We start from the raw sequence: 16,190 nt of genomic DNA, 5'->3' as shown, positions 1-16,190 counted from the left end.
GACAGGTGTGCAGATAAAATGGCAGGACCTGGTGCCTGGTGAAAGCGGACAATCAGTCAGTTAATAACTTCCAGTCAGCCTTCTTATTTACACATCTTATCTACATATTTTTTATTTTTCTACTTGAACAATATTCGCCAAAAACTACGAACACAGGAACAAGTACCGTATTAAAGTTATTAAACCAACCGGCAAAGTACGCATATGGGTCTGAAAAATACGAAACTTTATATATGTAGTTGAGTGAAATCTAATGGACATGTTTCACGAAAAACAGCATACTTTGGTTTTTAAACCAGCATACATTTGTAAAACAGCATACATTTTTTTGCCATGTTTTGTATGCCAAGCAGTTGGTCTGGCTCCTGAACATAACTTAAACGGAGCAACATATGACGATTGCAGTGCACAACTCATGCGGAGAAAGGTAAATTAATATAATTATTGAGAACAGCAGAAATTTCCAACTACGAGTTACGAGTAATTAATAATGGATTGGGTCAGCAATCCAGCAATATGTACTTGATAGCCAGATAAGAAGCTCTCTTTCTAGCCGGTGTAAGGATACTGATAATAAGGATAATTCGATGTGGAGTAGGGATAATTATTGGCGTACGATCCGCCCGAGACCGGCACTCCCACCACCACGTTCGGGTAACTACCAGAAGTGGGATAGTTCTGATAATTATTGTAAGTCGGGGTGTACGATGTTAACGGAGGCGATCCAACGCCGCTAAGCAGTTGCTGTTGATAGATGCCCTGCGCGGCTTGTTGCTGTAGCGTGTATTGCTGCAGGTAATTCAGTTCGTCAGGCGTCAAGCTGTTTGTTACACCTAATTATATAAATCAGCATGTAAAATAACGATCAAACATATTTACAATTCATATAGATAGAATACAACAGTCCAAAAAATATACTGTAACATAATGACAGACATATGACTGACGATATCCAAAAAACCGAAAACCGTCGCTAAATATTAGTAGATATACATGTACAGACCGTACATACATATTTCATGTATTCGTAAATATTTATCTCATAGAGATGTACTATAATGCAGTATATAAATATAAGGTATACTCAACCGCTGTACTGTCCTGCAAAAAACAAAAACAAACATACATTAAATGTATGCACTTTGAGGAGACGACAAACAGCCTAACATTATCTCTAAAACAGTAATTTATTATATAGTAAATAGTACTAAATACGTCGTACGTAAGATAAAAATTAATATAGTTGGCCTAAAAGAATTTCATAATTTATTTTTAGGTACTCATGGCTACCATACGATACCACTGCTTCAGAATTAATTAGATGAACAAGTAAAACCTCAAAGATCTCAAAGTTACCGTTGCAAACCGTTAGGAAGTCCAAAATGCCGGCAATCAGCAATAATAAGGAATAGCCAATCATTTTTCTAAATTAAAGTTTTGAACAACCTGTAACCTACCGGCAAATTCTAATACCAACTGCCAAAATTTATATGTGCTAAAAAGAGTTAACGCAATAATAACAATAATCACTTCTACAAATTCAAACTCAATATCATGTTTGCATACTCAGTCGAATATTTTTGTCTAAATACATGTGCAAAATGGTTGACAGATTTCCATTCAAAACAGCTGGACACTCATTCGTTGATGCTATTGATACCTTACTTAACCGGAAGTGCTACGTTTATTGCAGCTTGTATGGGTGTACTCTGTATATATACAAGCAAAGTGAATTTCAGCAATGCTGCATTTCCCTTTCATGAAGATTTGTTTGCTTCTATCAGTTGTATGTCTTCTGAATGCAAAATAATTTTATTCAGTAGTTTTCGCTAACATCACAACAATTCAATACGTTGCACACATTCAACGCAGGTGGAAGCACGCGATATTCCCAAGTACGCCGTCCCAAAAATACGGTTTTTCCGTATTTTTATTACATAGCGCTTGGCTGGCAACGGCCTAACTAGTTTCAGGCAAAGGAAATAGAGTTTGAGCCGCTTGCGTGGGGAATGTTTGTTATTTGAAGCTTTATATCTGTATGCTAACAACGACCGACAATAAATGTATTTTTACCTTAACACTCGCACTCGTCTATCATTTAATTACACGGAGTTTTCTTGTGTGCCGCGCAGGCGCAGGCCATGGGTTCTTCGCAATCTGGTGTAGAACGGTCTGATATTCATGCAAAATGTTTCTACACTTTGTTCTTCCTTTTCATTAAGCACTCAAGTAGAAAGAGTTGGTTTTCAATCGGTAAACGGAATCTGAAAAGAAGTGAGGACTTCGCAAAAAAATTCACAGAAGAGCCAAATCACGCTGCCACACTGGGAGGCTGCCATTTGTACACCAACCGGAAGCGGTTGGAATTTGTAGTTTTTAAGTTTTCAGTTCATTTATTTTTACTAACTGTTTCAATAAGTGAAAAGCAAACAAATTTTCTGAGGAATTCAGGTTAGATAGGAAGAACTCAGCTGCTAGTGTAACGTTCCATGAATTTCTGAATGATTAAATGTGCCTCTAAGGCACATGGACGAGGGCGAGTGTTAAGGGATTTGGCCCGGTACATAGTACCAAATTCGGGTACATACACGGGAAATTTCGCTGTCGCGCACTCCTAAACACTTTTTTGCATTGCTTTATGACATTTTGTAGCCAAAGGATTTGTATACGTAGGCGTGAAATCCGTTTGCGCGCGCAACATCCGGTTCGGGAGTTATTAGTGAAATAAAATTCCAAAAGTTTAAACGCGCGGAGGTGTACCAAAAGTCTCATTATGAACCGATGCTCTTCAAATTTTGCACGAAAACGCACATTACTATGAAGATCGTTTTGGTACCGAACCGGCTTTCTACCAATCTTTTCAAATTTTAAATTAATTTTTAAAATTTTTGAAATTCATTTTAAAATTTCAAAAACATGCTAGAAAGCTGGTTCGGTACCAAAACGATCTTCATAGTAATGTGCGTTTTCGTGCAAAATTTGAAGAGCATCGGTTCATAATGAGACTTTTGGTACACCTCCGCGCGTTTAAACTTTTGGAATTTTATTTCACTAATAACTTCCGAACCGGATGTTGCGCGCGCAAACGGATTTCACGCCTACGTATACAAATCTTTTGGCTACAAAATATCATAAAGCAATGCAAAAAAGTGTTTGGGAGTGCGCGACAGCGAAAGTTGCCGTGTATGTACCCGAATTTGGTGCTATGTACCGGGCCAAATCCCTTAACCTAGCTACAAGTAAATCAGTAAATGCATTGGCTAGGTAGAAGTCTCATACTCATAATCCTCTTTATACTAATACAGTTACTCGTACGTACCTGTTGCCATAATCATAATTATACAGTTTTAACATCGAAGTTTTTTTGATAATCATTTTGTGCTCGTTTACTTTCGTTCAAAACGTAATTGTTAAAATGGATGTGGCTGTTAATTGTTATCACTCCCTTTAGTTGCTCTACCGCTTTTTAGGCCATTATATATGTATATATGTGCGAGTCACAATTGTTAGTTGCTGAGCTGACCTTTCACACATTGCCAAAACCACCACCTTACAATCACCGACGCCGCCTTGTGTTCTCTGGTGGTGAAACAACTGGCTGCAATACTCGCACAGTGTACCGCTCGGTTTTAACCAGATCATACGAACACAAAAGCTTTAAAAATGGTGCCAGAGCCAGACCAGAAATGAAACCAGAAATCGTAAATTACCGGAAGTATTCAAGGTGCCGGAATCAACTAGAGTAGGTGCTGCTTGTGCGCAGAGAACAGTCGTCCATTTATGATTAGGTAGTGCTGCCTGCATTGTTGATAAGGAAAGTTGGCGGTTGTATTTGGCAATAGTCTCAGGATGTGCTAAATATACGTAATCTCGAAAAAGAGGTATGTACAGTACAGTAAGAGAATTCTGGTATGCTGATGATTAGTATGACGAGTTTCAGCGTCGGTGTGATTATGATTTTGACGATCAATATGAGTATGATCATGCATTTTATTGGTATAAGGAAAATTATGAGTATGAGACTCCTACCTGGTCAACTGCATTACTGATTTTACAGGGAATGCAGATTGTTGAGACTGTATTGTATACGTGCCGGTAAAATCTCTTTTATTCGGCAACGGCCACCTCTTAGATTAAACAGCCTGCGCTGGTACACTCTAATTATAATGATAGAATAAAAATATGTTATATGCCGATAAATATGTTATATGTGTGCACATTATATGCCGGTATTGCATAATGTATATCACAATTACCAATCTCTCTACTTTAAATAAAATCTTGAATGAGTAATTAGTAAATAAAAGTAATTTAGCTTCGATGTGATTCATTCCACATTCGATGGTCAACCCTGACAGTTCGGAGATAGTGCAGCTAGTACCTTTCATTAAACAATTGGTTAATCAGTTACTGTACAGTAAATCTCACACAATGAATCAACAGATTAGTCACAAGTGACTTAGAAGTTTGTTGAATAAATTTGCTGTTGTAAAAGACGATCAACAATAATAAATGATAGCAATGATAGCATCGTACGTGCACCGATCTCAATCTAGCGACGACCTACCCAGGTTGTAGTAGGTTTGGCCACTTAATCACCCATGTAGTGTAAAATAAGTATGGAGTATATCAAACAGCAATACGCGCAGGCACTATATTCGCAATCCCCCTGCGACATTTGTAGTTTCCTCTTTAAGAAGTCTAAAAATACCAATTTGTTTTGCTTCTTTCCTTTACCTTGAAGTAATTTGCTATTATTTCTCTACGCCCGGTCAACCTGCGCAAAATGGTAAGTTAACTGCCGTCTATACTATAGCATTTCCTTGCTGTATTACTTTGATAAACCTCGCTAGCTTGCGTACGATTCTTAACCAATTTTTTTGTATGTAATCATACAGATTCATACTGCGCTGAAAGCATACTGTAATGTGGCCAGTATCGGTGCTGCATAGTAAAATAGCATTTCCGTTATTTTTCTAATTTTTTACTGTGATCATTTCGACGCTTATCACTGAGGTGCTGATATTTTCTAGACCCAGGAAGCCCATGGGAAAGTGTTCGGCCACGCGGCGTCCCACCACAAAGCCTCATGGACCCACGAGCTGATTGCCGCTGCTGCCGGCTGGGAAGCGATGCGGGCCTATGAGAACCAGTATGGAACCGACGGGACGGCCGACCACTCCTTCATCAAAGACACGTTAGCGGCACTGGCCGCGGCCGCCGTCGACCGCCTTGTCGAGAGTGAGGGATTGGATTGGCTCGATGCCGAACGGGCGAAATCGCACGCGACAAAACAGGCCCATAGCCTGATGTCGGAAAAGTATAACTAAACGCACAAGGATCATTGTGGATACTGCTTGCCCGATCTCTGCGTGCGGTGTGCCACGCAGTTTCCTGGATTTTATTGAATCTTATATTTGCTGTTAAGTGTCCAATATGTGATATAAATTTTTTAAGCCATTTTTATAAACGCCTGCATGGTTTTCTGAGCAAACTTTTATTGTCCTTTCAATTCGGAATATGGCAGCTACATAATAATAAAATGAGCATGTAATTTTTTCAGCGGTTCGAACTATATAATGTTTTTCTTTAAATTTGAAAAAAAGGAATTACCAGTTATAAACAGAAATATAACGATTTCGTGATTTTCTGTTGAAAGTTGAAACTGCACAATAATAAGTTGCGCGCAAAATTCAAAAATTCATGCTAATATCGTGCTGTCATTTTTACTTCGTCCAGTTTATCTTGTCATCCAAAAAAATGTCAATTTAGAACTGCCATCTTCTTTTATTACTGTAGTGGGTCATTAAAATTAAATGTAGATATGGACAGAATACATAATGCCGCCCTTTCGCCGGTTTACTGTTTTCAAGCCGGGAACTTCCGGCATCTTTTCTGCGCATGCATTTGCAGCAAAAATTCAATCTTCGATAGCCGATCTACATATTGTGTAGTGAAATACTGAATGCAGATTGCCTGAATTTAAGAACTGCACACGCCTGAAAATGACATGCCTGCACATACGGGTCGAAAGAATTGATAGTACACAAGGTAACAAAGGTTTTCTTGATTCTTGTTAGCTTATGCTTACCTAATTTACCAATTACCAGTAACAAATGAAAAATACAGTACTAACGAACGGAGAATATTTTAGCCCGCCGTAATAGGCGGCATAGTTTTCACCGGTTTTCTATGGTGAAGCGTCACGTGCGAATATAGACAACGTGCAGTTTGCTTGTCTGGTTATCTACTCTGTAGAGTAGCTGGTAAAAGCCACCAATGCCAGGCATTTTGTTCGTGGAATCAGCACCTTGCTATATTAAGGTTGCCGGTGTTTGCCAAAGAGCAAGAATAATATTTCTGCGCGAAGGTGCTTCCGATTAAGACCAAAACTGTCAAATTTTGTGAATGTGCCTAACAGACTGGATTAATTCTTCAAGCATACGTGTGTATATATGTATATAAGTAATCAGGTACTTGGAAATTTCAAAATTTTGCTATACATCGCTGTGCCGGTACTTATATCATCATAAAGTATTCATACAAACATTGCTCTTCTAAAGGCACCTAATGCATTCCCATAATCCTATTCACGCATCCGCTCGCACTTCCGGTCAGCAGCTTATGCAGCATTCCCCTATACAACGCTGTAGTTGCACAGGAAATACAGTATGCAGGTAGAATATCAACTTGGTACTTAAAAAAAATAAGAATTTGGCTGTCCATGGCCTGCCGGCGCACAATCGTGAAGCACAAAAATGTTCCAACAATGGCAAATTGTTGAAAAAATAAGAATACATTTAGCAATCTCATTTAAGAACATGTATTGCCTTTTGCACCATTGTTTGTTGAGTGCCAGTGACCGATGCAAAAAAACAATTCAGAATTCACAAGGTACAGTGCTGCAAATAACACCAGTACTGCAGATGTTACGGAAACGTTTATATCGGTAGAGAGGCGTTTGAAATATGGTAGTGCATGCAAAAACAATTTTATATGCGGAATTTGTTTCACATTTGTATATTTGTGGTAGACTATGAGCAACAAAATAAATTAGATATAGCGTTAATTTCGTAGATAGAGCGTGCTTAACATGAGCTTTATGTGATCAAGTCGTCCACTTGACCAAAATACTAAAGGTACCTAGATGCACAAGTTCAGCCAAGTCATGCACTTCTATACTTCGGCATGATTTATTGTAAAACAACCATTAAACGAGGAAATGTCCTTCCAAAAAGCTATTTAATTTTACTTAATTAGCTGGGCTATGAATATTTATTGTCGAATTTTTCCTCGCAGCATATGTAATTCTGTCGAGAACCGGGGCGATGAGCAGCAGCTGCAGCCCTAATCAGCCATTTATCCGTAATCTACGGAGCTTAATCGGACATGGCCGTTCAAAAAATTATTTTTTTAACGTTTACCAAGGTGGTACTGGTATGCGCATAAATTTTGTGCGATTAGGTACTGAATTATTTAATGCCGCATCATTCGAGATAACCTTCAAAATTTGTCCTATTAATGGCGATTGTAGGGTATTTTCAAATGCGTCTCGCGGCGGTTTGTCTGCCAACTTCTCTATTCGAACTCCACAGATTATTCTTAGAAAGCTTTATAAGAAGCGAAACTGTAATACCGACACATCATTCTGCGAATCGAGTAATTCTCCGAACGCATCACACGGTTTACACTTACAGATAGTGTAGTTTCCGACTTTCCGTCCGTCTCTGTACTTATCGTCAACATGCCTCTCTTCCAACTGAGCACTAACCTTTCTAAATCTGACTTCCCCGCACATTTCCATGAAGACTTGACCACGATGCTTGGCGAGCTGCTGAAGAAGAATCCCAGGGTAAGCTGCCGGGTGAAATTTTCCACACTTAAGTTTGCTCAAAATTATGACCTTTCGTAGCATATTTCGGTATGCATCAGCACCGATCAGTTCCTGACGTGCGGAGGCACCACCGAGGCCTGTGCGTTCGGCAACTTGGCGTCCATTGGAAATTTTGCTGGAAAGAATAACGACGTTTACGTCGAAGTTCCCTCCGAATTCATCCATGAAAAGCTGGGAATAGAGGACGCGCGGTAAGAAGACCTACTGTATTTCTGATAGCGAATAACAAACTTCTGGTTTGTTTATTGGGAAAGTTATGGGTTACGAAAGGTTACGGTTCCGACGTTATAAGGTTCAGCCATTCTTTGCGAGCTTGATAGCTTATAATGTGACGTTTTTACAGGTTCACCTTGTTTCTCAGCGATTATCCAGCAAACGAAGTGGGTTTCCACGGCATGACGATTGATAGTTTTAGGAAGAGATCGCTGACACCACCCGCTGCCTAAACAGGCGCGTGAGCTTCTGCTGAGTTTTCTGGCTCATGGATTATTCGCAGCGACAGCTGTTCTGGCTATCCGGCTAATCCAATACAGCAAAACTTCACTTGCTTTCTATACCTCTCCCGGGTTCTGGAAGCAGTTATTTTCTTTGTTGCTTCCTGCGACGCGAGTACCGAGGAACAATGTATAAAGCGACTTCCTGAATTATTTTATAAATATTATGATTGAGCCGCGTTCGAGTCATGCTGTGATATCAATACTGAAGTATGTATTTTACTCTAAACGTTGCTGCTTAAAGATCTTTTAGTTTTTGTTATTTGTTTTTATCAAACACTCTTACAAGAAGCTGCGGCATCGAAAGATTATCTTTAAATAAAGGATCGCTGAATAAAATACATATTATTAAAAGCTATGCTTTATCGTGGTGTTACATCTACAGCCCCGCCGCTTCTTACAGCATATATCGCGAACGGCAGTGGTTATGGTTAGCTTAAATTTTAGGTAGACCGCAGTAAAACGAAAAAACGGCCTTAAAATTGTGGGACAGGATTGTACGTCTCGTACTTGTGTACAAGAATGACTGTTGTAGAAGCTAATTATCAGTTTGGACAATCCCGGTCCCACATTGTGATTCACTCTCTTGCACAGGCAGTCTAAAACACCGATGATCCCATCACTGCACGTAAGTACAGTGATGGTTAATAATAGATGGCTAATATCCATTAGACAAGTGCATTTAGGTAGCTTGATTAATAGCAAGGAACGTGCATTAGTTTGGATGAATCAACAGGTTGAACTGAAAGATTTATTACAATTTATGAGCAAGCTTGTGCACATGCATGGATTTAAGTCGATCATAATCTCACGGTGGGCTGGTCTCATTGTAAATTGTATGAGGTTGGTCGCTTATTCACCAACGTAAGACGGAAGGTGTATATTAAAAGCAGTTTCGAAAGCATCCGTGATACCGTTTCGAGGTTGTACGTTATAACAAAATCCAATTTTTAGTAAGCTGTGCTTCGAGTTCTGCTTTCCAAATTTCACTCGTTGAAGTCCGATCATCGATTACAGTGCTACTAAACATGGTAAGTGGACTGTGGAACTCGCTAGTGCTCTTCCATGTCACGGTCTGTGCTGTATAGTGAGTTAAGAAAGTCAATGTGAGTACCAGTATACTATACGTTTAAGATTAACATGACGATGATGTCGACGCTATCCCTAATTTGTCAATGACTTTCATATGGTATTTCTATATAGACGTGGTTCACGGATTTATTCACGCCTTCTCAAGCTCAGGAAGCCCATGGGAAAGTGTTCGGCCATGCGGCGCCTCATCACAAAGCCTCATGGACGCACGAGCTGATCGCCGCCGCGGCCGGATGCGAAGCTATGCGGGCCTATGAGAACCATCACGGAACCGGTGGTTCGGTTGATCACTCCTTAATAAAAGACACGCTAGCGGCATTGGCCGCAGCCGCAGTGGACCGCCTAATTGAAACCCACGGACTGGATTGGGTCGACGCCCAGAGAGCCAAATCGCATGCTGCGCAACAGGCACATGGCCTGATGACGGAAAAGCGGTAGAAACGCACACAACTGTTTATCATCATGGAATTACACAGGATCATACGATCCATCTTGTCAGCTTAATCCGGCTTATTGTTGCAGTTTGCCGCTTAACAAACGTTTAGTTCCTGAACTGTTATTTTAATGGTTTAAAGTTTAACCTGCGCTTGACACCGTTGTTACCGGTAGAAGTATGTAGATTTGAAAGGCAGCTAAGAAATAAAATATTTTATTAACGAGCGAACTTTCGTATAATGGTAATTTCGTGGGTTTCGATAGGTGTGGAAGCCCAGAGACAATTTTCATCTGCAGCAAACACTTGTAGCTACAGTAACGGTTGTTTGCACAGTGCATTAATATGATGCAAATATTTGTAGTTACATATTTCTCATTCGTTGACGCGATAAACGTACAGTTGTACGACATTTTGGTTCTTGGGTTCTCGATCCCAACTTATTATACGAAGCAGCAGTACACCGCACAACAGTCGCTGTTCGCCGATCCTATAAGCATTCCAGCCTTGCTAATCGAAAAGTTTTATTGCTGGTTTGGATTCGCATTAAAAACTCATGTTGATCGGCAATATTACGACATTAAAGCCATTATTTCAAACAGTCGGCTAGTGCCGCTGATTCCTAAAACTTTCCATTTCTCGAATCAAAGTATATATGACGCATGACCCCATTTGTCTATGAACAATACAGTATGTATCTGTAACTGTAAGACAAACACCCTGGCAGAAGTGGAACCAGCACTTAAAGGGACATCACGTCTATGGCCGCCGTAGTCGAATGACGGAAATTGTAGATGAGGGTTCCCGGTGGACCCCAGGCGAACACAAAGGTGAACACGCCCAGAATAAATGGTCCATAAGGCAAAACGAATGTTGAACCGAATGTCGAAAAGGAGGCAGCCATACTAACCAGGGGATAGACGACAAAGGCTCTCCAAACGTAAAGAGTTACCAGGATGGCTGCTCCGGTAGAGGCTAGTGCACCTAACATCTGCAGGAAAGCTACGCCAGCGAATCCCCACGCGCTGTTCATAGGCCCGATCCGTTTAGCCTGCAACGTCATTAACATCGTTAAGACAATTAAGGTATTACTGTCCCGTATTTATCATCAGTGCCGAAAATTTAGTCATCTTGTTAAAAATTAGCATGCCGTATTTTATTGATAGTGACCTGCGCCTCTCGATTTCGAAGCCCACCCCGAAATAGAGATTAGAGAACCCTTCCAAAACTCTTACAAAACAACGCTGAATCACTCGCTATCAGTACGGTGATCACAGTAAAGCTAATTTAATCAGTCTTGGTAATATGAATAATTTGGCTTCTGTGCTAAGGGGCACCGTCATAACCGGCAAAACCGTCTGGAATGAATTGAACACCCCACCCCATGTGACATTAAATCTGCAAACTGTCCGCCGGGCCCAAAAACTCATCCGCCGTATAATTTGCCCACTTTCAATTTTTCTGCGCTCTTCAATGAGGTGAAATTCCCAGATGCAAAATTCTACCCGGACGCTTTTGCCGGGGTGCGGTTTTCTGCAGCCGGGACGGTTTTGCCGTTTACGTTCGGTGTATCAAATCAGTGCAGCCACGAGCCCTTTTGCCGCTGGCCCTATGTTTTGTTGGCATAACTGTCCAGGCTTTCCAGCGTTGTGTCAATTAAAATACATAGTATTGCATACCACAACACATACATACCTTCTGCTGTGCAATCAGCGAAACAATACCGCAGACAATCCCGATCCCTCCGCCCCAAATTCCCGCTCCGTACAACGGTGCCAAAAATAACCCATTGAAATCGTTGGTCGCATACAGTCCAATGGTGATCCCGTAGAAGACGATCAACAGTCCCCCGTTGACGATGGATAAGATGGACGTGCTCAGCCAATCCCGGCAGCGCGTCAACGGTGTCCGCTGGTACGCGAAGGCATTGGTGGTCCCCGCTGCCATGTAGGGCGCATTAGTCTTGTAGGTGGTCATTCTGACGAAGGTGGGATCCTGTCGGCCGCCCACGGTTTCAGAAAAGGAATAACCCGTTGGCTGTGGGGCGAATTTGTGGTCGTCAGCAACGGATGGATAGCGATCGTAGCCTGCATTAACCGCCATGTTCGCAAATGCTAGAAAGTGGCAGTGTGCAGTCTCGTGATTAAGCGCATTTAATTTCTTAATCGCATTCTAGCAGCGACAGTAATGTCTCACTGTACAATACTTGTCAAACACCAACCTGCGATAACGTAGCGCCTACTGATATCATAACGCGTATTTTATTGATCTTTGTATGCTTTATCAGTCATGATTCATTGAAATCAAATACACACTGCAAAATTCTTATCGGTCGTAAAATATTGTTTTGGTTATCGGGACGAAACAATTCCATGACACATTCTTTAAATCAATAGTATCGATTCCGGTATCGATAACAAGCACCTGATGAGAAACCTCTGTAGCTGAAAAGCGGACTGAATTACTTCACTGTTCGTTTCACCCTTTCCGTCCTGCCACCATGGAGTACGTTAAATCGCATTCCGTTAATATGGAGGATCGCCGTCTGAGCCACTGGAGCACCGCGCAGTGGTATGCCGGTCAAGTTACCCTCAACTTTGGTCTGCTGTATATCGCCTTCGATGCCTTCTCCAGCACCCTCCCGCTGTACATGGCGGGGGACTTCATTAAAGCCTTTGCTGTGATTGCGGGTATATTGTCCATGATTGTGGCGGGATTCGGTCAGGGGGTGGTAGCACCCCGTCCCGGCGCCAACTGGAAGGGACGGCAGCGTAACGTGGCGGTGGCGTATGGCGGTTTCTCCATTCTTAGCGCTCTTATCAACCTGGCAACGGTATGTGCAAAAACGTAAAAATTTACTGCACAGAACTGATAGTTTGATTTAAAGCATAATTCTGTTTCCGTCGAACCGCCGCTCTAGGTCTACTAATAGACCAAAGGACCAAATTTCCTTTGGTGACTGGGTGAAGCCGACGCCCACTTCGGGCGCACACTGATAACCGGTTTCTGCAGCCTTCATTTAGAAACCGTTTTTAGCCTTTTTTCTCGCTACATAAGTGTGCAGATTCTTGCATGAGGACGACTGTCACGAAAACAGAATACATTTTTTTACGCTTTAAGAAACAAAAAGAATATGATGTCCTAAATACATAGCAATATATATATAATCAGTACTATGGCAGTACTAAATAGTGCAGTCTCTTTAGTACCGCCGTCGTGATACCCATGTACAGTAACATTGTTCGTTTGCTACAGCTTGGATTTGTCTGCTATTTGATGTCCATAACGGCATGGGAATTCGGGATGATCGGTGAATTTCTACGCAGAAACGTCGTCAGTGGAATCTTCGCCATTATCAGTGCCCTCTCCTTGGTAATGTTGCTGCTAGCGCCGTTGGTTAATGCCATCTGTGATGTCGCCTGTGCCATCAATGCCTTTCGGTAATCATCTCGGATCAACAGGAAATAATTTCAAATAAAATCCTTCCATATGATTATGTAATTCAGATTTACTGTTGCAGGTTATAATGTTTGTAAACGAGGCTTTCTGCGGAGGAAACAGCCTGCCTAGAACCATAATAGTCTTCATTATGGCAACAAGCCGCAACATCATTTCAGTTCTTTGGTTACTGCGTACCTAAATTTTTATACTTCTAAAGTGACCGAATGGCAAGGACGAAAACTACATACACAGTACATTGCTGATTGCATGGTAACGAGTACTCACTGAAACTTCTTTCTCAGCCATCATCTTATTAAATTCTGATTAAACGGTGCTGGCTTTTTATGCACTCTTATGATCGCGAACGCAATATCGAAAGATTTTAATACATCTAAAAATAAAGTATGTTGCTCGAGAAAAAGACACTTGCCAAACTTTATAGAAAAGTTAAATCTAACCTTTGATGAGTAATACCGTAACTTAGGCGGCTAGTGCGGTAACCATTAAACACTTCATTGGACTTATTCAAAATTTCTTGCAGTTCGATTCTTATCTCTGCTGTCGAGTGTAGAGTAACTGCAGGATCGAGACTGAAGATGCTTACGCTTTCACAAATTTGTTCCAATAGCGCCGTCGAAATAAAGTTAAACTATTTACGCAAGCAACCTTTAACGCTACGTTGCGTCCGCATGCATATACGTACATAACTTGGAAAGGAGTTAACAAGTCAAATTATAACAGTTTGTGTTGTGAGCAAAGGGTTCCAGGATACCGCGTGGCACTTCAGGCACATTTTCAAATGTTAACGGTAGAGAACAATCAACGCTCAAGAAATGTTGAAAATCAACCATGTCAAACCCAATACTGCTGGCAAGATAACTTTCAATGATAGCCACTTCGCCGTAGCGTCTCTTCTGCAGTAGTTGCGGTTTTCTTTTGAGGAAGTTCCGTAGCCATGCGTAGGAGCAGTCACAGTGCAGTCGCCGAAGGCGTTGTACGTCGGCGTCATTGCGAAGGCCAGACCAGCTCACCGTTTGGTTTTTGCTCTGAACGTATAAATGGAACAAAACACCCTGTTCTAGCATCAAGCTACCCAGGTTAACCAGATCGGTGAAAGTATGCGGCTCGATTTCCGCAATCGACGAATCAATCGCCTCGAAAACTCGCAACTGCGAAATCCATGCAGAATCTCTCTTCTTAATCGCCATGTTGTAGCAATAGCGCGGTTCCAGTCGGATGAGGCTCGGCAAGCGGCCAACACTGTTGATTTGTACCAGCAGAAACGTATCACCCACGGGATCATACGTACAGTAAGATACGTATGATCCCGTGGGTTATAGAGGATACCTTGGCACCGCTTCGGCGCCCAGAACGGATTGCTGCTAGGTGTCGTTTGGTTGGCATAAGCCAGACATTCTACCTCTATTAAGAAGTCGGTTCGGAACGGATAGAACATCGTATTCGCTGATTGTACAATTGGGAACGGAAGTGGCTACGGGCTGCGGTCTGTCTCCAGGTTCATATTTGTAGTCGGCAATCCTAGAAATACCACTGATGAAGCTCGGACAAGACAGCTGTTTGTTAGCGTACTTTTTACTCACCACAAGACGTTGCAGGAAATACAAAAACAAGCAGTACAAGGGAAATCATAGTAAATTACTGGACTGAGCAGTTTTTTAAAAAAAAAACTGTACAGTAATTTTTGCGTTAAATTATTTTGAGTTGTCATTTGCGGACAGGTACGCTTGTGTACCCCATAGCTGTATAAACAGGCAGGGGATAAAAGGTGGCAGTGGCACCTGCCACTGGCAATTGCCACCGGCAGTGGCAGTTGCCAGTACGCGTTCTGGCAGGCGATAAAACGTGGCAACTGCCGGAATCTTGAAATGACATGGTTCCAACGACAATCTCTATAGAAAACAGCTACAAAATTCAGAAAAAGTCGCCGGTAATTCTAGTTATTGATACTGGTTAAGGAAGTGGCTGCGGTAATGGTGATGGTGGTGGCACTGGTGCTGGTACGTAATTGTAAGCATAGTGGTCCTGGCGGTGGTAATGGGACTGGTAGTGATTGCATTGGTTGTACTGTAGCCATACAATTTTCTTAGATTTCCTAGTTTTATTTGGTTTCTTAGTTTTCATAGCTTTTTTTATTTTTTTTTAAATTTCTTAGTTTTATTAATTCCCTTAGGTTTTCTTAGGATTTCTAATGCTGATTTTTGGTTTATGTCTTAGGTTTTCTTGAGAAATTATCCGAAACTTAAGAAAACCAAGAAAAAACCTCAGAATAAATCTAAGAAAACCTGATGGTAAGAAGTTAAGAACCGTGTCCATTCATTTCGGCCACCATTCATTTCAGCCACCATTCATTTCGGCTACCATTCATCCGGGTACCGCATTCGATTTTCTTAGGTTTTCTTAAGTTTCTTAGGTTATTCTTAGGTTTCTTAGGTTTTCTTAGGTTTCTTAGGTTATTCTGAGGTTTCTTAGATTTTCTTAGGTTATTGTTAGTTTTCTTAGGTTATTCTTAGGTTTGTTAGATTTTCTTAGGTCTCTTTGGTTATTCTTAGGTTTCTTTGGTTATTCTTAAGTTTCATAGGTTTCTTAGGTTTTACAATAGACTACAATTAAGCTAAAATTCGAACGCGGTGGAATGGTAGCCGAAATGAATGGTGGCCGAAATGAATGGTTGCCGAAATCATAGGGTGCCGTAAGAACAGCCTAAAAAAACTCAAGAAAATTCAAGAAAAGTTTAATAACTAAGAATGACCAATGGTCTCATTCCCTAAATCGGTCTCCCTCAAGGTGGTATCCCAGAAGGAGGCTGTGAAACAAG

General features: G+C 41.2%; 5 protein-coding genes across 5 annotated transcripts; 3 read left to right on the top strand and 2 right to left on the bottom strand.

Annotated features, from left to right (window-relative positions):
- Positions 1–249: 249 nt before the first annotated feature.
- LOC129600049 (uncharacterized) lies at positions 250–1,660 on the bottom strand. The gene is made up of 3 exons (XM_055498440.1): positions 1,357–1,660; positions 1,090–1,101; positions 250–833 (listed from the first exon to the last, which is right to left on the bottom strand). The coding sequence occupies exons 1-3, from the start codon at positions 1,418–1,420 to the stop codon at positions 550–552; spliced, it is 360 nt and encodes a 119-aa protein (XP_055354415.1). The 5' UTR covers positions 1,421–1,660; the 3' UTR covers positions 250–549.
- A 6,083-nt stretch (positions 1,661–7,743) lies between these two features.
- Positions 7,744–8,497, top strand: LOC129600072 (uncharacterized). Its single transcript, XM_055498463.1, has 3 exons — positions 7,744–7,852; positions 7,913–8,085; positions 8,238–8,497. The coding sequence occupies exons 1-3, from the start codon at positions 7,745–7,747 to the stop codon at positions 8,338–8,340; spliced, it is 384 nt and encodes a 127-aa protein (XP_055354438.1). The 5' UTR covers position 7,744; the 3' UTR covers positions 8,341–8,497.
- An 805-nt stretch (positions 8,498–9,302) lies between these two features.
- Positions 9,303–10,107, top strand: LOC129600059 (uncharacterized). Its single transcript, XM_055498451.1, has 2 exons — positions 9,303–9,419; positions 9,592–10,107. Exons 1-2 carry the CDS (start codon positions 9,417–9,419, stop codon positions 9,916–9,918), a joined length of 330 nt encoding a protein of 109 aa, XP_055354426.1. The 5' UTR covers positions 9,303–9,416; the 3' UTR covers positions 9,919–10,107.
- A 317-nt stretch (positions 10,108–10,424) lies between these two features.
- LOC129600044 (uncharacterized) lies at positions 10,425–12,080 on the bottom strand. Its single transcript, XM_055498436.1, has 2 exons — positions 11,609–12,080; positions 10,425–10,964 (listed from the first exon to the last, which is right to left on the bottom strand). Exons 1-2 carry the CDS (start codon positions 12,014–12,016, stop codon positions 10,656–10,658), a joined length of 717 nt encoding a protein of 238 aa, XP_055354411.1. The 5' UTR covers positions 12,017–12,080; the 3' UTR covers positions 10,425–10,655.
- A 280-nt stretch (positions 12,081–12,360) lies between these two features.
- On the top strand, positions 12,361–13,686 carry LOC129600045 (uncharacterized). The gene is made up of 3 exons (XM_055498437.1): positions 12,361–12,746; positions 13,169–13,353; positions 13,434–13,686. Exons 1-3 carry the CDS (start codon positions 12,414–12,416, stop codon positions 13,438–13,440), a joined length of 525 nt encoding a protein of 174 aa, XP_055354412.1. The 5' UTR covers positions 12,361–12,413; the 3' UTR covers positions 13,441–13,686.
- Positions 13,687–16,190: the final 2,504 nt, after the last annotated feature.

The sequence above is a fragment of the Paramacrobiotus metropolitanus genome, unplaced genomic scaffold, assembly GCF_019649055.1.
Source record: "Paramacrobiotus metropolitanus isolate TYO unplaced genomic scaffold, Prichtersi_v1.0 Parri_scaffold0000162, whole genome shotgun sequence".
NCBI classification, from domain to species: Eukaryota; Metazoa; Tardigrada; class Eutardigrada; order Parachela; family Macrobiotidae; genus Paramacrobiotus; species Paramacrobiotus metropolitanus.
The sequence above is the reverse complement of the archived record's forward strand: the minus strand, read 5'-3'. Positions and strand labels throughout refer to the sequence as shown.

Excerpts from the sequence above, each read along its gene's own strand:
- LOC129600049 (XM_055498440.1), bottom strand. The coding sequence starts at position 1,420 with ATGATTGGCTATTCCTTATTATTGCTGATTGCCGGCATTTTGGACTTC.
- LOC129600072 (XM_055498463.1), top strand. The coding sequence starts at position 7,745 with ATGCCTCTCTTCCAACTGAGCACTAACCTTTCTAAATCTGACTTCCCC. Across the intron at positions 7,853-7,912 it reads TGCTGAAGAAGAATCCCAGG|CATATTTCGGTATGCATCAG; the intron begins GTAAGCTGCCGG and ends GACCTTTCGTAG. Across the intron at positions 8,086-8,237 it reads CTGGGAATAGAGGACGCGCG|GTTCACCTTGTTTCTCAGCG; the intron begins GTAAGAAGACCT and ends ACGTTTTTACAG.
- LOC129600044 (XM_055498436.1), bottom strand. The coding sequence starts at position 12,016 with ATGGCGGTTAATGCAGGCTACGATCGCTATCCATCCGTTGCTGACGAC. Across the intron at positions 10,965-11,608 it reads CGCTGATTGCACAGCAGAAG|GCTAAACGGATCGGGCCTAT; the intron begins GTATGTATGTGT and ends ATGACGTTGCAG.
- LOC129600045 (XM_055498437.1), top strand. The coding sequence starts at position 12,414 with ATGGAGTACGTTAAATCGCATTCCGTTAATATGGAGGATCGCCGTCTG. Across the intron at positions 12,747-13,168 it reads CTCTTATCAACCTGGCAACG|CTTGGATTTGTCTGCTATTT; the intron begins GTATGTGCAAAA and ends CGTTTGCTACAG.